Source organism: Rhamphochromis sp. 'chilingali' (assembly GCF_963969265.1).
Source record: "Rhamphochromis sp. 'chilingali' genome assembly, chromosome: 3".
NCBI lineage: Eukaryota > Metazoa > Chordata > Actinopteri > Cichliformes > Cichlidae > Rhamphochromis > Rhamphochromis sp. 'chilingali'.
The window spans coordinates 33,468,228-33,489,895 of NC_137931.1; the positions used below are offsets into that span (position 1 = coordinate 33,468,228).

Sequence of the window (21,668 nt, forward strand, 5' to 3'; positions counted from 1 at the left end):
AAAAGTATCCTAAAGTACATGCTCAGAACTCGGTTGGGACTCTGCTGAAGTGTCACTCAAGCCCAGATTGCTTTGATAGCAACCTTTAGCTCATCCATGTTTGTGGGTGTTTGTCATCGTCTCCTGTGTTCTTTGTGGGGTTCTGCAGTAGTCCTGGCACTGTGGGCAGGTGCTGGGAGAGGAAATTGGCATCCCCATTAAGCTCATTGACAGATGGAAGCATGCAGTGCTCTTAAGTCTCCTGATGGATGGCTGCTCAGTCACTGTAGACCAGTCAACACCAGCAGATGAAATGCACAAGTACTACTTTTTTTTTTCTTGGCTAACCATATCTATAAAGTGAATTAGTTCTACTGACAGAGACGTTTGTATTGTTCGTGTATGAATCGAGCCCTTAGTGAAACTGCAATCTAGTGTAACTTTGTGTCTGTGTAACTTGTTGGGGGTGGAAGGCTTTCTAAAGCTTGCCTTCATTAGCTTTAATTGGTAATCCTGTACATGCTTCTTTTCTTTTTTTACATCCTGGAGAAAACTGAAATGAAAGTTAATTCAGGGTCAAACTTTGTAAATATTTAATCTGAGTATCCATAATTGGAACGGAAGAGATGACATATAAATAACAATTTGCTGACTCAAATGGTAAAAGGGAATGAAACAAATCAAATAAAATACTGAGTGAGCAGAATGAGCTTTAGCTTTGTGGATTTCTTTGAACAGTTTGTCCCTTGTTGCCTTTAATGGCTGGTTTTAAATTGGGGCCAGACAGGTCGTGCTGATTTATGCTGGATGTCACCTGTGCAGTGCAGCCTTCTGCTCTCTTCCTGAGAACAGCTTCCTGTCTAATCACAGCGCCTCATTACCGCTGCGGCGCTGCAGATGGGGAGAGTGAAAAAGGTTCTTGACCCAGATCGAGTGCTGGGGTCATCCATGTTTGTAAGAGAAAGAGGAAGGAAAAAAGAAATCGCATCAGACCAGGATTATTATAGTTTTTATTTTTATTTGTTTTTTGTCCTTTAACTTGAGTTTATTCCCAGTTTCCAGAGTGGCTTTGTTGGTTTCAGTTCAGTTTTCATTGTTTGTCACTGTTGCTCGGTGTGGAGCACAGGTGTGGCTCACTGAGCTGGCAACCTTTGTGCCAGAAGGTCACAAGGGCTCGGGTTTGATTCCCTCGGCCACTTAATCTGTGTTGTTCTAGCGGATAAGCAGGCTGTGAAAATTTACCAAAAACCATAAAAACTTCAAAAAAATTGTAGAACAGACAATAGCTTTCATTCATGGATTTAAGTTTAGAGTAACTGTCTCCATGTCGCCAGCAACAGCAACTCTTTAAGATTTAGGTGAATTTGCAGCTGATTCCACATCGAGGAGGCTGCAGAATTTTACCGCTTTTATTTTTCCAAATTCTCCATGATAGACAGTATTTACTGCCTATATATAAACAACATCAGCACTATATTTAACAGCAATATAGTACAACAGAAGTAGAAAGTAATGTGAACTTTTCCTACAAAGCTGGTATATTTCAATCTGATTTTAAGCTGTTAAACAGATATTTGGAGCTGCTTTGACCAATCCCAGCTAAATTTTTCAGTATGCTTTAGGGACAGATGTGTCCCCACCTGGGTTCCAGGCTCACTGGTGACTCTGGGTTGGATGAGCGGTTAGGAAACAGTTTACCAGTGCCTCATTAACCACTGCTAAAACATGCACACTAGCTTTTCAGGCAGCTAAAATATTCCAGTTTGATGGGGCTCATTTGGTTTGGAGATGTTGGCAGCCTCAGTTTCCAGATGGGATCCAATCCAAAGGGGAACGTTCCTGTATATGTTGCATTTAACTGCCGTCCTTGAAGTGACACATAATGACATGCAACCATTAAATATAAAAATATACACACCTGAACTGCTGCCTGGAGCAGTTTGGACTGGTATCTGTCAGCCACACTGGGATTGTTTCTTAAATCACCTGCATGGAGTATATAGGTCACAGTTTTTCAGGCCTCCTTCTTACACATGCATCATGTTCAGCAGAACAGTAATTAGTAAGTAGGAGGCTGCTGCTGCTGCTGCATTTATCAGTAGGTCATCATACAGAAGCACTCAGTCATGGTTTACTTTTGCCTCCATAAGACAAAAGAGCTCATACTGACCGGGAAATAGACAATAACAGCTCACCGGCATTGTGGGAAAAATCATTCTGACTTACAGAAGCTACTCATTAACACGCCTTTGTGCATCAGCTTCCATTTTCAGCTGCTAACAATAGACGAGAGGTTTCCTCGATGAGCTGGGTAATGTCAGCCTCATGAACAAAACACGTTTGTCAAATCTCAAGGTTCACCGTAACACCATGACAGGTCTGCCCGTCCAAGAGCGAGTCAAATTCTTTACCGATTCTTTGACACTGAGTAACACAGTCACATAGTTTGCCTTTTGCTTGGTTAAAAGGTAATTCTTCGTGTTGCATAAAATTTTCTTTAGGTGTCTTGTGGAACGATTTTTGGATAAAATGCATCCAAACCTCATTTGTAGGTTAATTGAAACAAAACTTGAAGCTAAAACAAGGCGTGAACAAGCATCTTAGTAAAAAAAAAAAAAAAAAAAAATATATATATATATATATATATATATATATATATATATATATATATATATATATATATATAAAAGCTGAAAATGAAAGCTGAAACAATATTGTCCACATCAAAATCTAATCAAAATAAAGCTGAAAGTTTCTAGTTTTTGACATTTATGACAATGAAAATAAACATTTTCATTGTCTTTTTTGGAGGACAATGAAAATAATTTTTTTTTTATAATTTTTAATCGTTATTATTGTTATTGTTATTATTGTTGACTCATGAAGAACATGTTCAGTAAGAATTGTTGATTGAAAGCTAAATGCAAAAAAACAGCAGCATCTAGTGGTGGACACTGGTAATGCAGGCTTTTCCTCTTTAGGTCTTCATGTTCCCAAAGGTTCCTTAATCTTCTTCTTCAGTGATTGACATCAAGTTGGACAAACCGCAGGAGCCCCCGACCACTGAGGGCGGCTGTTCCTGTTAATGCTCTGCATCCATCCTGAGGGGGAAAAAAAGAAAACATCATTTACACCACATGCTTGTTTTGTTGCTTCCTATTGGTTAACCGCAGTTGACTTTGCACGTTGCGAATCTGGCCTCCTCACCTGACGACTGGTCATCGGTTGGAGTGAGCAGTGTGTGGGTTTGGTTCGAAAGTAGCCTGGTTTTATTAACAAAACTGCCAAGTTTAAAAAAAAAAAGAAAAAAGAAAAGAAAAATCCTACAACTTGCTAAAAAAGGATGTTTGTGGAGGAGAGAACACCAAGTTGCTTTATGTGTACATTTTTTAAAGAGTTTCCCCAGTTTCTTTTCTATTTTTGTATTCAGGGAAATCTCTCCGGAAAAGAGTCATTCCATAAAAATCAGTCGATGCCTCCCACCTGGCCCCCTCTGCTTTTTTCTTTTAAGTGTAGAATAACATTAGTGTTTAAGTGTTAGTTAAGTGTTACAATAGCATTAGTGTTTAACACATACTATGAATATTTTCTGAGTTACAGACCCCTAAAGTACATTTTTTATTTCACCTTACTGATTTCTGTCTGTTATAAAAGTTCAGGAGATGAAAAAAAGCAAATCAGTGTTAGGCTGTCAACATGATAGGATCTGTAGAGTGACAGAAATATCATTGGTATTTCTAGTAATTCAGTGGAGAAATTAAAAAAAAAAAAAGTGAGATATGTGGCTGATCCAAATAGGTTATAGCATCTGAAATGTGACTTACATTTTGATCTTCTTGTTGTGAGTCCTCCTGTGATAACACGCTTGAATGTGGCTTATGAAACAACATTGGTGTTGTTATGTTCTGTGAAATGGGTTAAACATGTCAGCCTATGTAAGCCTGAAAATATTCATAGTCTGAAGGTAGAACTCTGCATGACTTCAGTAAATATCTTGAAGTTACTGTACATACACAACGTGCTGACTCTGAGGGAGCCAGGTGGGAACTTTTTAAGATTTTGTTGATTTATTTTTTTGTTGTTTTTCTTTTTCTTTGTTTTCTTTTTTGTTTTTTATGGAATGACCCAACAAGCTCTGTGTGTGAGAGCTGGACAAGAGACGGTAGGCTTGGATATATTTTTATGGATGCCACTGCTGTTATGGGCAAATGCAGAAATCCCCCAAACTGTAACCACTGAAAACTTGTGTAACTCCTAATAGACCTTTTTTTTCCAACTTCCCTTCTGCCCATAACTCAGGTGGGATCCATAACTTGGTGTTTGAGTCATTACAGGACAAAGTTAACTTCTCGAGTATCTAATGCATGCCTAGTTTTTAAGCATAGGTACTGTTTACCCGTGTACACAAGTTTGAATATGTAAATGGTAACATTACACCCGTGACTCAATGCACTCGGATGACGACTAGTCCAAGTCTTTTTTTTTTCTGTCTGTTTGTTTACGAACTGGATTTGTATACTTGACTAGAGGATATGTTTTTGTCGTGTGTGTGTGCGTGCGTGCGTGTGTGTGGGTGTAAACGTGTGCTTTCTGCATCGGCAACGTTAGAATGCAGTCACATAGAGGGCCACTGACAAGTCGCATCATCCTCGCCACATTACGGCAACTTCGGGGTCACTGTTTTCACCTGTCAGCTGCTGTTGCATTGTGTGGTATCTTGGTGTTTGTGATTATGATGCACATACAGTGTACTTACTGTAAGCGAGCAACGGAGGATCAAAGCCCTCGCCTTGGGTCACAGAGGACAGGCTAAAGTTCCCTGATGACCGGTTCTGTGTTCAAACCGACCTTTAACATTGTAAATCAGTTTCATTCCTGACAATAGACTAATTTGCACATGTAGACCTTTCAGGTTAATATGAAGTTATGAGAAGCTTCATGGTAAATGTACAGTCACTTAATTCAAAGACATTTCTGATTGTCATAGAAACTGTCGTTTCGTGTTCCCACTGAGATGAGTTTTTTTGTTGTTGTTGTTGTTGTTGTTTTTTATGTTTGTAGTATGAGGATCCATTTGTGCCATAATTATGTTCACACAAAGACACACTAAGCATTTGTCAGCTGTGTTTGCAATGCATGCAGTGCAAACAGGCTTCCAACAGAATCTTGAGGCAAATGATTGCAGTGATTCTGTGACTGTGAAGCGACGTAAAAACTGCTGTCGGTATGATGGTGAAAAACCAACCATGGACAGACGTTGACTCTGGCTTCTCGTAAAATAAAGATGCAGTCAGACTGTCTCTTAAACTAATATAAGATAATCCATAGTCCAGTGATGAGGTGAGGTTGCGTCTCTTTCATTTGTTTTTTTTGATCAAAGTCTAGAGCAAAGTCAACTGATGATTATTCAGTGCCAAAAGTCTGCTGAAGTTCTATAACCTCACCTGATCATTATTTTTCCATCATTTATGCTACAGAGCTGGCTTTTTAAAAGATTTTACTGTGTTACATGTCAAAATGCTCTTCCCTAAAAGCTCAGACTCACTTAGTATTTAATTCAGTTCAGGCACAGCCGACTGAGCGAGAGCCCTTCGGTCAACTAGGTGTCTGTGCAGACGAAGAAAAAGTCACAAGTTTTCCCTGGATGAAGGATCCCTAGCTTTTGTCTGGAGATCTCTTTTAATTTTTCTGCTTTGAAAGCACCCAACAGTTGGTGCTCCTTTACACACCTGTGGCTGCAGTGCAGGTTTCAAGTTTCGAGTTTTATCGTCATATAAAGGAATGGAAAAATCATAACCAGCAATGAATGCCCTGTACTTAGAGGCACACGTGTCTGATGCCCACCCTGCAGCCGAGGTGGGTCAGCAGAGATCTGCTGCTGTTGGGCAAAAACACCCACTAGTCTGGGACTGACTCTGCTCCAGATGATGCCATGACGTCATGTGTCTTTCTATTTATTTTATCCCTTGTAATAAGTATAAATCCTATATTGGATGAGGCTCTCGTCTTTTTTAAGTGCTGCTCTGCTTGTCTCTCGTTTTTGTGAACAGACATGAAAGTTTAAAAAACGCGGCCAGTTTTTTCAAATCCGGTAAAACGAGCAGGGCGACTTTTCGGGCATGTTTTGGCCACATAGACAGCAGCCGTACAAATGTAATTTTGACACCAGTGGATCCTCATACTAGCACCTAAACTGACTGCTGCCGTTTGTATGATGCAAGGTTGCAAACGGCTCTTAAAAATGTCCAGAGTCGTAGGATTACGTGGCGGTTGTGAAGTCAGTCAGAACACTACTTTGACTTGTCTTTGAGGTGAAATCTTTCCTGCACTTTTTAAGAACATGTTTTAGATTTAGAGTGACGATGTTGATGTTTTAGAAACATGGTTAAAAAATAATAATATTTACTGTGTCTTAGAGTAGAATCAAACATGTAGGAATTGTTCACGTTCACACAAAAAAAAACCACACAAAAAAATAAATGGGGGAGCACTCTGGTGAAAGCTAGTGAACCTTTCTAACCCACATAATGAGCCAAATAATAAGACTAGTGAGAGACGGGATTGGTCAAATATGATGGGAGATCTGGACTGGAACATACTGTTTTGCAGGTTGGATTTTAAGTTTGAATCCCTCAAAATGAAAGTCTTGTAATGTTTACTCTCTTTGTGTTGCTGCCTCGTGAGGAGGGAGGTATTTATGTTTCAAATCACAGCAAAATGATTGATCATTACACACTCACACACTCGTATTTATTCCCCTTCGATATAAAAGTCCACCTTTGTTTCGTTGTTTCCTGTTAACATTTCTCCTGAAATGGACCAAGTGATGCAGCAGATGTCTTGTTGGGGGAGGCGTTGTGTGTTTGAGGATGTGGGGGGGGAAGCCCTGTGCTCTGGCTTTCCATTCACACTGTACAGAAATCTAGCATGTCTCTCCAAATGATTAATAAAGATGTCTTATTACCAAAGTCATGCACGGGACTTTTCTTAAATAAACTTTACTTCTTCGTTTCTTTCTTCCTTAGCTTTGGAGGACCAAAGCTGTAAAAATCCAAAATAAATGAAATAAATAAAACATTTTAATAAGATTTGTGTGGGGGTGCCTCCCAGGTGGGGGCTTTCAGGTATGTCTTACTGGAAGAGGCCCCAGGTAGGCCTACACTGGAGATAATATCCCAGAGGAGCTGAAGGAAGTGGTCGGGGAGAAGGAGATCTGAGCCTCTCTACTTGAATCACTGCGCTCATGAACTTTATAAACGGCTGAAAATAAGATTAATTAAAAAATATAATTGCAAATACAATGTATTTATATATATTTTAAATAATTGCTACCTGATTGTATCTTTATACTATATTTCGTTATTTTAATTTTATGTTTTTAATAGGTCATTTATGTATTTCTTTATATAATTTTAATTTGACAGTTTTGGCCATTTGTACTTAGCCAGAGAAAAAACAAAGACTATATAAAAGATGGACATGGCTGTCATCGTTCTTGAAACAAGGACGTAGAGCTGCTGTAAAACAATCTGTAAACGGTCAGAGCATTTCCAACCCAGATCCAGTCCCACCTACCTAAAAAAAATAAAAAATCTTAGTTTAAGTCTTTGTTGGCAGCCTAAAAAAGCAATGATACAGTAAATTAAAAACTTCTTTTTGTATTACTGAACACAAAATATCAAAGGTTTCCTTTATACACACTGGATAAAAGCCAGACTTTCAAAAGGTGTCTGTCTTAAATTTTAACCTTTTGAAAACTACAACACAAAAAAATATGGGACGCAATAAAAACCCTGAGATGATTGGATAATGCTAAAACTGCTGTACTGTCATGACTTTAAGCTTGCTGTTATGTGCACTCTCTCATTGTGTAGGTCACAATAAGGAATTATTGTGTAAAGTTATCACACGTGTCGTGGCATGCATGGTTTCTACTTTGACTCAATAACGATTATCTCCAGTTTCTACTCATGACGGTTTGCTGATTTCATTGCTGTTTCCAGCTGTAAAACAGAAACTAAATGGTGACTCTTTCTAGGCCACCTGTGCAGGTAATAACGTAGTGTTTCAATCACAAGAATGAAAGTTGATCTTTAATTTGTTTAATTAATCCCAGACGTATTATTCTGTACTGCGAGTGTTTGTGTGAATTCAGATACTCAAACAGGAATGTACTATTGTTTGCAATGCAGTACTGAGGAAATGATCTTACACCATGACGTTGTTGCAAAGTTTCCCCGCTGGAGCTGAAAATATTTTTGCGGCTCCGGGGTAAATAACTGCCTCATTAATCAGTCTGACCAAAGAAACCTGCAGGTGCTTACGCGGGCCTTCAGTTTTTAGGTTGGTGTAATTTACCACAGTATTTAATTCTGATGCTAGGCCTAAATTATCCTCCAGGAAAAGTGTAATTTTATATTTTAGCATTCCAAATCTAACTGAAGTCAGTTATCTACATTATCCCACCACTGCTGAGACAATCTGGGAGTTGTTTCCTGTTCTGTTCAGCTTTAATCTTGGGTATTACCACCATCAGGCCTGCACTGAGAGCCAGTAAATACATTGCAAAACTGAAACTGGTTCTTTCCCATATACACAATCATGCGTGTGCGTGTTTGTTTGTTGCTGCCTTCCTGATACATTCCCGTCCAGCCCGCCCCCGTGGCTGCCAGCTTGTTTTGAACTTGGAAGCAGCTTCCTGTTTGGCAGTCATTTAACACTTAAACGTGGGAATATGGTATCTAAAGGCAGAATAACACACCGCCTGCCAATACATGACTAAGAGTGTGCAGGCTAACAGTTGAGTCCAAACCAGTGTGACAACTAACAGATTTTCAGCTCCATCCAAACAGCACTGACCTTAATGTGACTGAGACAACAAACACATCATAGTCCTCTCAACGTATCTTCTTTAAAATATGTCGGGCGGGTTTAACGTGCACATAAGGTGGAACAAAAAGAAAGTGATGATCCAGTTTGCAGATATCATTGAACGTGGAATATGTGCCAGATGCTCGGTGAATGGAGTTTTATAATCCACTTTCGTGGTTGAATGAGTCTTTTGTGGCAGGTTTTTGTTGTGCGTCTTCTCCACAGAAATTATATTCAGAAATCCCCTCCTGGCTTCACTTTCTTCACTCACTTAAATACTTCATGTGTCATAAATGGTGCATGCGGTAAAGGAGGAAAGCTCATGATTCTTTCAGATGTCAATAAAACCCAATGGAAACTTGTTTCAAAAATAGTTTTATTAAATACTTCATGTCCTAGCTATCATAAATACAGAAAACAATAAGTTATGATGGCTATTCAGGAGCTGAAATGGAGAGGGGACCATCTGTTCTGAGGGGGTCTAGGTCTACGGGTGTTAGCCGCTCTGGGACAGCTGAACTAAATCCCACAGCAACGGCTGGGAGAATTAATCCTAGAATAAATAATGGGGAGACGGAGCACCTTTGGCTGAGGACAAAACCGTGTCCTGACAGGATCACAAATGAATCCTCCTCCCCCAGCGACCACAGCTTCCCTTCAAAGTTGTGTCTTCTCTTCCTGAGAGCGGCCACTTGTCAGTTTTCGTATTTTTAAAAAGTCTCTTCTGTTGAAAGTCTGCGCCAGGATTTCATTTCCCTTTAAGATTAAACAAACAGAAAAATTTAAGTGATCATTTTTACTAATAATCTGTAAATAAAAGCTACAAACTCAGGACGTACACATTGCTGCCAGACACGATTCTCTCCTGGTGTTGCTTCGTCAGGCTGAACCTCCTGAAGAACGTGGGCAGTTTGAGCTTCGCTCTGGCGGATCTCGAGGAAATGCTGAAAAGAGAAAAGACTCTCGTGTCAGACTGGGCTTTGGGAAGAATGCTGTAGAGCCGAGGCGCTAATGAGAAGCTGTGTGGACAAATGGACTGCTCGGCACTAATGTGTAAATGACTCGGTATGACAGGAATTTTATATTCAGCACTCCCTCCAAAGAGGTTTTGTTCTCATTTTCTGCCATTTAAAACATTTACAGTCCTCAACTTCCACGTTGTAATGTTTAAAGACTCAAAATGATAAACCCACCATTCTCCTTGTAACTGTTTATCTTCTATCCTCTCCTGTGCAGCTGTTTGCTTCTCTCCGTCCTCCTCTTCCTCTTCTTCTCTTACGTCCACATCCTCCGGTATCTGGTCCCACAGCTTGCTGTTGACCCACAGAGCTTCTCGAAGACCTCGACCTCGGCCTATGCAGGTCACCCGGCGACACAAAGGGCAGCCCACGGTGAGCAGACCGTTCCTCTCCGTTGACATCCTCTCCAGACACGAATCGCAGAAGGTGTGCCTGCAGTGGAGCACCCGGGGGATCCTCTCCACCCGGGAGTAGGGCAACAGGCAGACGCTACATTCGCCATCCTCACAGAGAACCATGGTCAACCCCGACAACTTGTGGAATGAATGATTTTTCTACAAAATCTAAATTTTTAATGGGTGTGAAAAGGCTTTCTGCAAGTCCGGTGTTTAGAAACAATGGTGAAGATGATGGCTCCTGCAGGTCCCAAGCTCACCAAAGTGACTCTCTAATACATTAAAAAAAAAACATTTTTATTAGCTATTAGAAGCATTGCTGCATCAAATTTAAGTTACATTTGTAGTTAAGATGTCCAATTAAGATCTAATAATTTAATCTTTAAATAAAGGTTAATCTGGATTATTGTAGGATTATTGATGTTCTATTCCAGACAATGGAGCTGATTAGAAAGGACAGCAATATACCAAAATACACTACCATCTAATATCTTATGCTGATTTGAAAGAAAAATGTTTCAATAATAATAATAAAGAGTGTACTTACAGCTGGCCTTTGCGTGTAATTTATTGTCCGTCTTTGGCTGCACAGCTCAGCCTCTCTGCAGTAAATGGTGTCAGAAAGCCGGCTCGTCTGCCTCCTGTTAGGAGTGTCTGTTGGGTTTGTGGGGGCGGAACAGAAACGTCTCTAGCTCTTTCTCTTTCTCACGGCCCCATACCCACCCAGCATAACAGCTGGGGAAGCAGAGCGGCTGGGACGCTCTTTGTTCAGTGTTTGACAACAGGCAGGTGGAGAAACGGGGAAATGACGCAATGGAAGGCGGGTGTAGTCAAACAGAAAAAGTAATCTAGTTAGCTTTAACATTAAAAACATCCTTATGTTTCAAGATAAATTGAAAAGGGTTGATATCCTTTAGGAAAAATAGAAAAGGAGGGCTCGTCCGGGATTTGAACCCGGGACCTCTCGCACCCAAAGCGAGAATCATACCCCTAGACCAACGAGCCAGTTGCAGGGAATCCCGTGGTAGCGTTTTTATATGTTAACACATCCATGAATGTACTTAATCAACAATCATCGCATCGCTATAAGAGAATATAATCGCAACCTCAATATAAGGACTAACCGATGTCAGCAAATTCCTGAAAACTGTTTGGACGGAATCGACGTAAGAAATATTTTTCCTTCCAAAAATACAACTGACCACAAAGAGTAGGGACCCTACACTATTTTCTTGGTTTCTACCGTGACTGGCACAGCATATAAATCACCGGTTCTGAGACCGTCCTACTTTGGCAAATCGTCCTATACGTACGATAATTTGAAAGTGACTTCTGACAAACCGTAACCATAACCCTAATCATAACCATAACAAATATTCACATTGGCCTAAAAAAGTGAAGTCAATTTGGGGTTTGTGTTTTTGCGCACGCGTGGCGCATGCGCAGAAACAACGGGTAGAGTTTTTAGTGTGGTGGGACGGATTCCCAGAACACCAGAACACAACCACAAGCCAATTCAGAAGTGAAAACGCGCATTAGCTTGAAAACTGGTAGCAGTGCTGACCACTTACGTAGACTCCACAAAAATTCACTGCAGATGTTTGAAGTAAATATGTCAACAGTCCTTAACGGTACAAAAATTGGGCTCGTCCGGGATTTGAACCCGGGACCTCTCGCACCCGAAGCGAGAATCATACCCCTAGACCAACGAGCCACGTGTTCATAAAATGTCTGACAATATCCTTTAATCTTCTAAGAAGCCAACAAGATGACCTATATTATGATAATATTTGTTAAAAAATCGTTACAGGCAACAGGGAATTTCCAAATACGAACTTTCATAGCTAGGCGTGTGGATAACAGGTCTGTTTTGAGTATTTTAAACAAGCTGCTTCCTGTGCTCTGAAGTTACGTACAGCGTGTTGACATCACATGCAGTGGTGGAGTTACCGCCATACCTCAGGAAGCGCGCTGTTCGGCAGTCCAGCTAGTGATGTAAACAAATAAAGTTGGATGAGTTGACACGGACCAGCCACAGCCAGCAGCTAACGTGAGCTAACAATGCTGTAAGCAGAAACCACCTCCGTGTAGCAGTGAGGTCAGCCATGGTTTAGCTCGCTGTGTATTATGGGTTGCTAGTAACGTGTATGGTTGCTAAGTTATAGTAAACTTCTTGCGTGGGGAAAGGGCACGTGAAGCACCCGTAAAGCAAGTCCGCTTTAAGTTACTAACAGGGCTGACGTTACTTTGAACCAGATGGAGGCTTTTCTGGGGTCGATGCACAGCCCTGATCTGAGGTAAGTTGCACTGCGCTTAAAGAACTAACTTGGGCCATGAGCATTTACAGAAATTACACCCTTTTCATTATTTGGCTTTGTCTTTCAGCTCAGTCCTTTCATCGTGTGAGCCGGAGCTTCAGGAACTGATGCGACAAATTGACATCATGATCAACGATCAGAAGAAGAAGTGGGAAGATGAGAACCGCGCCTTGGAGCTCAGGCTGAAAAGTAGAGAAGAGGAACTTTTAAACTCAAGGAGCACAATTGAACGGAGGGACCTGGAGGTGAAATAGAAGAGCCTAAGAGTTTATACTAAACAGGAGCAAAGTTCTAAAAGATAAATGATGATGTGTACACGTGTTGATCCAGTGTTGGTACTCCTCCCTCGATCCTGTTAGTGATGTTTGTGGACAGGATGTCAAAGTGTAGCCGGTGTGAGGTGGTGTCCATTGTGGGAACCTCAAAATCACATCCCTGTGTTGTGCAAATGATCAGATCAGCGAAACTTCAAGATATAAATATAAAAGGACATATGTATTAACATTAATGTTTCTGGGACATTAACAGGTCAAAGGTGCTGCTAGGTGTGCACATATACTTTGTGGCAGAGTGCAGTGAGGTGTGTTTAGTCTTGATCAGTATGTGTGGGTCTGACTCAAGTAGATGAATTAAAGAGTCTGATAGCAGCAGACTCTCAGACAGTGAGGTTAAAAGAATCTCCAGGCTGATGAGCTTCACGCCGACTACAGATTCGGCATTCCTGATGAGGTTATTCAGTCAGTTTGCATCCATCAGATATTGTTCTTCATCACAGCATGACCATCAGCATGCACTGGAGCAGTTTGCAGCCAGGATGAGGGCATGCACCTACAAGTCTGAGGCTATGATCTTAGTCACAAGTGATGGGAACATGGAGTGTGATGTGCCTGCAAACTCCTAAAGTGCGTGCTGAAATCTGGAGAATGACCTAACGAGTGTGGTGGTAGATACAAGCAGCTGAAGTGAGTCTGGGCGTAGCGGTAGGATTAGGAGCCAGGACATCTGGAGGGAGCTCAGAGTCGAGGCACTGCTCCTCGCTGTTAAAAAGAGCAAGTTGAGATGGCCTCTAATCAGGACACTTGCTCCCTTTTGAAGGTTTCCCAGCGGCGTTGCTTTGTCTGCTGCCGCCACAAAGCAACGTCAGATGAGGAAAAGAAAAATGGATGTTGTTGATATGATTAAATTAGCCTTTATTTAAGTAAAACTAGATTTGGATCCTTTATTTTTGTTGATGATGATAAAATTTGTAGATTGTGAACCTGGAATTTTTGTGGGGCACCAACGATGAAGTGGGGTGGTGCGTCAAGGCTCAGTGTGAATAAATAAAGAGCATTTTGAGTAGAGACTAAAAATAAAAATATGCAGCTGGTAATGAGCATAGCCTCAATATAAGATAGTTGCTAACACAGCTCATAAATTGAGTGCTCATATTAACTCTTTCCAACACCATTACTGTCCTCACCCATGACTGTAGATTGGATTACTCCGCAAGCAGCTTGAAGATGTCAAGACGGGTCCACAAGAGTTAGCCGCCAAGTACGAGCAGCAACTGCGCAAACTCCGTGAAGAGGTGCGAAAACTTGTCTGTTACAAATCTTTTCTGCTTTTGCTTGGGCAGAAGTTTACAGTTTTTCTGTTTGTACTCACTCTCCTGCATGATTTCAAATATAGTAAGTGCGTTTCTATTCCTGCAGTTGGATAAGTTAAAGAGAAGTTACCATAAGCTTCAGCGCAAACACCTCAAGGACGCTAACGCAGGAGTGAAAGAGACAGACCTCCAGAAGGTGAACCCTGACATCACCCCAGTCATGCCATTGGATTGCTGCCGTCTTCTGGGTATGTGAGGTATAATGAAGCTCCCCTCTCTCTGCAGGAATATCATCAGCGCTCTCTGGAGTGGGAGCAACAGCGCACCCAGAGCCGGCAGGAGCTCACAATCCTGGAGACCGAGAATAAGAGCTTGAAAGATGAGCTCTCACACATAAAAGTAAGTTCAGTGACTTCAGCATGTAAAGAAAGCAGAGGCTTGTTTGTTTTATTCACCACGTGTTTTCTGTTGTTTCCAGTCCCAGTGGGCAGCGCACCAAGTGGAGAGGGAGCACAGGGATTGCTGTCTGGAGGTGCAGCGCCTGCGCTCTCAGCTGGAAAAAGCTCAGAGAAGTCTGCACACGCAGGAGCTGGAACTGGAGCGTCTCCGACCACTTGAGAGTTGGAAGGTAGGTTCAGAAACCTGGGGAAGGTGATAGGACTGAAGATTTTCAATTACACAACACTCACAACAAGTTTCTCCGACATGTATTAAGCCTGAAAGAAAATGAAAAAGACTTTAGTCTACCGATCAACTTTATCAGTGTCGAGAAACTGAGCTTCAACATTTAATCCAGTGCCCATAAACCTCTTAATGTTGATTTTTCAGTTAAGCATTTACAAGCTCAAAGTTCCTCATAGGTGCCAGGTTAAAATATCTTTTAATCAGCTGATGATCCGCTGTTTTGCAGGTGCTTTCTGAGGAATGGGAGGAGCTGGACTCCCAGGATGCATTTGTGCGGCAAGCCAGTCTTGAGCGCCAAAGACTTCGTAACGAAACAGCCAGATTCAACCAAGCACTGCAAGCTAAAGATCAAGTCATTCGGTGGGTGTATGTCTAGTGATGTAGTTCAGCAACTTATACAGAAGGGGGCGTACTGCGTCCACACTGTAGGCAGGATATTGCTTTGTAGCACTGTAGCTTTCCAAGTGACTGACTGAAGTATCTGCAGCCAAAACGAGAGCTGATCAAATTCTTTAAATGCTAAGCAAACTGGCCATCTACCTGCAGACTGTGTCAGTTGTAGATGTAGGGAGTGTGAAAAATGTGGTATAACTGGTCTGTGGGCTACTCCTGCTTGTGCTGTTGTTGGTCTGTCAGCGACTGTTAAATACGACCCGAGTGTTGAAAACCACAACAAGTGTCCACTGCAGCCACGGTCTGTACTTTTCATACTGTAGTTTTTCTAATCTTTAATGATTGTTTCATGGTTCTCCCGTCCCTAGTGAACAAACCTGTTTATTTAAAATTACAACATCAGTAATGAAGTGATACTTTTATCCAGCCTGCATGAATCAACACATCCTCCCTAACATCTTTTCTTCATCTTCTGATGTTTTCTGTTGGGAAAAACAATTAGCTATTGTCCATCATAAAGGTTGCCATCCTGTGAATGTTTGCGTGATGTTCTTGTGCAGCTCTCTGGAAGACTGTCTGGTAGCTCAGGGCTGCACCGGTGTGGAAATCCTCAGACGAGAGCTGGAGAAGACTGCAGCCAAGCTCCAAGGTGCCCAAGCATATCAGGGTCATCTCAAGGCTGAACTGGCATGTCTCAAAGAGAGGTAATGTTAGTCCGCCCCTTCCTGTAGTCCAAAACCCAAGTTAGTTTTTTAGTCTTTTACTCCTTTTAGTCCTGTCTTGTGCTGAAGCAAATAGTGAGTGAGTGGGAATGGGGTGCGCCTGATTTATATCACAAGAAGAAAAATTACAGACCGAATCACTTTTCTCCAAATCAGACGTATTTTAGGATGTAGCTATCAGGAGAAAAGGAACCGTGGGAGCAAAAAGTTGCAGAGTGATGCTAATATTTTTTAGTCCTTGTGTGGGAATATTGAATATTTATGCAATGTAGCTTTTGAATGTCTTTGGACCTCGGTGATCCTTTTTAAATGTGTATATGCACTGAAATCGACCTGAAGTAAATTAAGAAAAAAAAATGCAGAGCACACAGAGTTGTCAGTGGATTTCATTCAGATCTTTTTTCTGTGCGAGTCATTGCTTTTATTTCTCTGGACTCAGGCTGCAGGTGGTGAATAAACAGAGAGATGACAACTTGAAGACGGAGCAAGAACTGCGAAGCCTGAAAGCGGAATGTGACTCTTCTATGGCTGAAGCGAAAAGGGTCTGTGTTTTTGTTTTTGTTCATTTTTTTTTTTTTTCATTCTTGTTCTTGTTGTTTAACATCAGCTCTGCGTCACTACCTCATGTCCTGCCTACGTTTGATCTACAGCTTAGAGAGGACCTTGAGCGGGCCAGGCAGACTCACAGCGGCGAAGTTGAGGGAATGAGAAAGGAGGTGTCAAAGCTGACCAGCGAGCTGCACGAGCGCGACCTCGCCGTCGCCAGTCTGAGCGCCTCCTCGTCCAGCATCAAGCAGCAGCTTCGCGATGAGGAGGAGCAATCAGAGAAGAAGTCTGCTGAGCTCAAAGTGAGTTAATTCAGTTGAATGCAGTGCCAGTTCACAAAAACAGTGATTATGTAGGTAAAGACTTCTTCTAGAGAGAAAACTAGAATGATCAGACGAGCCTCTGTGAGCAGCAATCCCTTTAAAAATGGAGATTTTCCAAGGCCCCTTAAAGCATCTTCTGCTAATAACAGCAAGTTTATAAATGATCTAGATTAATGGACTGCATGAATGCTGTACTGGGCAGGGACTGGACAGTGAAACTTGAAGCTTTTAACCAGAAAAATGGTAGACCCTTAACAAGCTGATGGTGTAACGTCCTGTCCTTTGCTGCTCTCCGTTTGTGTAATCGGCTCTCTAGAGCACAGGTGTCGAACTCCAGGCCTTGAGGGCCAGTGTCCTGCAGGTTTTAGATGTGTCCTTGATCCAACACAGCTCATACAAATGGCTTAATTACCTCCTCAACATGTCTTGAAGTAGATCTGTGCGATATGACCAAAATCTCATATCCCCCTATAAGAATTCTATCGTCCCGATAACGATATAAATCACAAAAATGTAACATTTTCTGTAAATTCTGTGAATCTCGGGCAGCTCGACTTGCGGGAAGTGTTTCCAGCTGCGCGTCACGTAGCTGGAGTCGAGTGTTTTAACCGATGCATGAAACTATACATTTTTAGACATAAGTTGTAAAGGCCGCCGTTTTCTTTGTGAGTATTTATTACACGGCGGGAAAAGCCTGTTCTAACGTTTGAGTCTAAGGTTTATTTTTTAGCACCTGGCGGCTCTTTTTTTACTTCTCATCCGTAAACAATCTGCTCTTTCACGTGATTCAGTTTATTTTGAAAAGTCTGAACAGGATCTTGAGCTTTATTGTGAAAGGTTTACGTGGAACATAAACAAGTGGACATGCGATGGTGTTACCGTCGTTGTTGCTAACCATAACGCATAAAAACAGGTGCTTGTCCGTCTGTAGTGTTGTTATATTAAATATAAGAGATATAGAGAACTTTAAGAAATTAATATAGCCACTACAGTGTCCATCAAAACGATGAAAAAATATTGCCGTAAACAGTTTATTTTGAGACACCACGAAACAACCGATATCGAACAGCCCTATCTTGAAGTTCTCCAGAGGCCTGGCAATGAACTAATCATGTGATTCAGATGTGTTGACCCAGGGTGAGATCTAAAACCTGCAGGACACCAGCTCTCGAGGCCTGGATTTCGACACCCCTTCTCTAGAGCCTGTTTGTTTCCCACCTAAGAAATATTGGTACATTTATATTCAACATGAGGAGTATAATCAATCACAAAGGCTGAAAAATCTTTAACTCATGCGAATGGATTCATCTGTGTTCACATACACTTGCTTTCACTTTGCATTTAGTATAAATTTGTTTTTACAGGCGCTTTGATAAATAAGACACTTACTCACAAACCTCGATTTCCTGACGGCTGGTTTGCTATTTCTTAGCATTTATTCTGTATCTCTGGCAGATTAATGCAGCCTGTTTTATGCTAAATGTGAAATTATGTTGTATTCTTTGAGGTTCATCACATTTTTCTCATTCTTTCACAGATGACTCATGCACAGCTGGAGATGGTACAGGCTGAGAACCAGCACCTGAAAGGTCTGCTGCAGAGACTGCAGCCTCAGTCACCAAAGGTTTGTCTGCTTCGATATCAGTCATCACTCATGTTACAGACAGGAGCCTTTTCTTTGTGCCTCTTCTGTGCTTTTTTACTAAGTCCGAATCACTCCTCTGTCGCTTTTAACCCCCTGAATCACTCATCGCTCCACAGAGGGGAGGCTCCCCGCTTGCCTCCCTGAGGGAGAGTTATGTGTCTTCTCTGAGCAGCCTGGAGCAGGAGAATCGGCAGTTAAGGCAGACACTCGCTGAGATGCAGTCACAACTTGAGGCCTCCAATCAGAACAGTCAGGATAAATATGAACACGCTGTGCTCAGCCATGCTGCGACTGACCAAGAGCAGCCTACGTATAACAGGTAGCGAGTATATGTACACAGACAGGCTACTTTCCATCAGCGGTCGCCTGTAAAAGAGGAAAATTTTCAGTATTTTGTAAAAACTAAGATATAAAGTGTTTTTTCCATATTAGATTTAAATAGTTTGGGGTGTTGTTTTGTCACAGGCCACAGGAGAACATGCAAGTCAGAAAAGCTCAGGCTCTAGAGAACACCACTCGCTATGAAGGAGAGATCCAGATGCTCTTTAAAGAACTTCAAACCTCGTCCAAGACGTCCACAGGTCTGTCCCGCAGCCAGTCCCAAGGTAGCAGGCCTCATTCATCTGCCTCCTCGTCCTCCAGCAGCAGCACCACAACAAGACTGTCCACGAGAAACTCTGTGCTAAGCTCCAGCAAATCTGCAGCTGATGGACAAAACTCGAGCCCGGGAGACTCTCTGACCAGCAGCGATAAAGAGATTTCTTCTCCCTCTTCCGAGGTGAGCCTCATCAAAATTGATGTCCTGTAACATTTAGTTTAGTTTTTTGGGGTGATGAATCCTAAAGTTGCATTTTTTTCCCCCTCTTTAGGACCTTTTGTCTGCATCGCTGACAGACACAGTGGTCACTCGTTTCCTGGAGGAAGAGAACCTACGGACTGAGGAGCTGCTGCAGAGTTTGGACAGCCACATCTTCGGGATGAAGGAGAAGAACAACAAGACGTTCTCCACGTTCCTGCACAGCAGCTCGGAGCTGGAGTCTGCCCAGATGTCAGTGCAGGATGGTCAGTGATGGAGTCACAACAGTGCCAGCTGTGTTCTTGGGCTTTATTATATCATCATGAATGATCGCAGATGGGTTAGTGCGTCCCTTGATTGAGTGTTTTTTCATATTTATGCCTCGAGTTAAACCAAGTGTTCCTTAACAACCGTCTGTAGTAAAGGTTGTAGGCTGTTACACTTGAATGTGTGTTTATCTGTGTGCTAGAAGAAGCTGAATGTAGATTACAGGTCTGAAAAGTGAAGCCAGAAAGCACAAGTGCCTTGAAGCTGTATTTTTTTTCTAATGGCCAGCAGGGGGCGACTCCCACAGTAGCAAAACAAATCCATTTAATTTGAAGTCTGGGAAAAATGGCCAGTGTCTCCCTTTGCCTGTGGCTTTGTGTAACACTTTCCTGATAAATCTATGGGCTCAGTCTGTTGCTTGAGGTCATAATGAGAACAACGTGATGTCTACTTCGCAAATGGTCATCCCCTTTAGTGTCCAGAAGGCAGTTAAACTTATATGCTTTAAGGCATGCCTCCCTTGTGATTGACAAGATGCTGCCCTAAATCCTGCACTGCAAGATTCAGGAAGCAGGAGGAATGTGTTCGAACACCACGTAAGTCAAATGTCCAGGTAGAAGGACAAGATGATGAAGTTTGAGTAGGAGAACTCGGTTGGTCCAAACTGCTGTTTTTGTTTTTTTGTTTTTCTTGACCTGCATATTTTATTTTGTCTGGAATGCAGCATCGATGGGACATTTGCATTTCCATCCAGACAGACTGACGGTGCAGCGAGCCAAAGGAGGGTCCATCCTCCCCATACGTCTGTCATAACTTAGAAAATACCACATCGTTTACACTGCGTCCATGATGGAGGGAGAGTCAAACACACACACACACACACACACACACACACAAACACAACCCATCATCAACACCCGTCTGCAGAGGCCCTCCAGCCCGTCGAGCGCAGGAATGCGTGCACCGTGCCAATGCTGGCATGGACCTTCATCCCCTGCGGCGTGCTTCGTCCTCATCATTAGAAAGCTGATGGAATGTTAATTTCTTCCATGTGCACCGGTGAAAAAGCCGAAGGGGGGCGTGGGGACAATTTACTGCTCTCCCAGTGAAGGACGCTCTGATCGAATGGAAATAAAGTGGGAAACAAATCTCGAGAAGTATGTGTCTTTCATTTTTGCCTTCATAATGTTACAATAACAAAAGAGAAGTGATGTTCAGCTGAGCTCGCTGACTTCTCACTTTGGTATTCGTGAGCCTGCTTTATGAGCGCTTAAAGCTCCAACAAACAGCGCTCAGGAATTTGGCAAGGCAGGCAATCCTCTGGCTCTCTGCAGAGGGAGGTGAAAAGGTTTTTATATGTGCTGAGATTCCTTGAAGGGGCCTAAGTAAAAGGGAGGAGGAATTGATTTACTTATGTAATAATTCACAGAAAATAAATTCAGGCTGTAAGATGATTAGTTTAACGAACTGAAGTCTTTTCACCTTCTCGGGGTTGATGCTGGTAGCTTGATGCAGCACGAGAGGACACCTACCACCTCGAGGACTTGCTTTGAGGCAAGTCTTTGAGAAATTACTGCAAAAGCTATCTGGACTGGTGAAGTCAGCACCGCTCGGCATGACTTTGTCATTTTGCTAAAATGGTGCCAAGCAAACTTTTAAAGCACGTTTGATCAAATTTGACTCGTTTTTATCGTTAACTGTTCAAAATACATCCTCCCTCAAAGTGGATGGATTTCAAGATGGCTGCAAAGTGATGAGAATATTGATGACTGTGCAAGAAATTATAATGAAGTCATCAGAGTCGGCCCTTTCTCCGTCCTTCATTACTTCCGCGATTCGTTTCAGACAAAAGAGAGATGAAGTGCGTTGACCTTGTTTCCCATCCTTTACCTCAGAGAACCAGCAGAGGGAGACATCACAGGTGGTTACAGATCTGCACAAGTCAATGGCAGCGCAGCTGCCAAGTTTAATTCTCCTGTTATCTGGTGATATGCTGTAATTCGGAGAGAGCTGTGTGGGCTCACAAGAGGGTCTAACACCTCACCGAACGTCCTTCGAAATACCAGACATCAAATACACATGCAAATTAGTGAATCCTCTGTGGGAATATCTGCTCACAGTT

The 21,668-nt window shown here is 42.1% G+C and overlaps 3 protein-coding genes across 4 annotated transcripts in view; 2 read left to right on the forward strand and 1 right to left on the reverse strand.

Annotated features, from left to right (window-relative positions):
* The window catches only part of rab6ba (RAB6B, member RAS oncogene family a), a 65,948-nt gene extending 58,805 nt beyond the window's left edge, over positions 1-7,143 (forward strand). Inside the window, exon 8 of one of the 2 annotated variants that reach the window (XM_080877091.1) lies at positions 3,001-7,143. In XM_080877091.1, the coding sequence (XP_080733217.1) occupies positions 3,001-3,065 (65 nt within the window). In that variant the 3' untranslated portion in view covers positions 3,066-7,143. The remainder of the gene's footprint in view (positions 1-3,000) is intronic. The other variant, XM_080877090.1, reaches the window with a different exon arrangement.
* A 2,046-nt stretch (positions 7,144-9,189) lies between these two features.
* Positions 9,190-11,220, reverse strand: LOC308393986 (uncharacterized protein). The gene is made up of 4 exons (XM_080878067.1): positions 10,812-11,220; positions 10,044-10,536; positions 9,690-9,794; positions 9,190-9,606 (listed from the first exon to the last, which is right to left on the reverse strand). The coding sequence occupies exons 2-4, from the start codon at positions 10,385-10,387 to the stop codon at positions 9,561-9,563; spliced, it is 495 nt and encodes a 164-aa protein (XP_080734193.1). The 5' UTR covers positions 10,388-10,536; positions 10,812-11,220; the 3' UTR covers positions 9,190-9,560.
* Positions 11,221-12,196: 976 nt separating this feature from the next.
* On the forward strand, positions 12,197-20,695 carry cep63 (centrosomal protein 63). Its single transcript, XM_080877209.1, has 14 exons — positions 12,197-12,561; positions 12,650-12,827; positions 14,057-14,152; positions 14,277-14,366; positions 14,456-14,569; positions 14,649-14,798; positions 15,081-15,214; positions 15,808-15,951; positions 16,409-16,511; positions 16,620-16,817; positions 18,376-18,462; positions 18,600-18,802; positions 18,949-19,261; positions 19,353-20,695. Exons 1-14 carry the CDS (start codon positions 12,521-12,523, stop codon positions 19,551-19,553), a joined length of 2,052 nt encoding a protein of 683 aa, XP_080733335.1. The 5' UTR covers positions 12,197-12,520; the 3' UTR covers positions 19,554-20,695.
* The last annotated feature ends 973 nt before the right edge of the window (positions 20,696-21,668 follow it).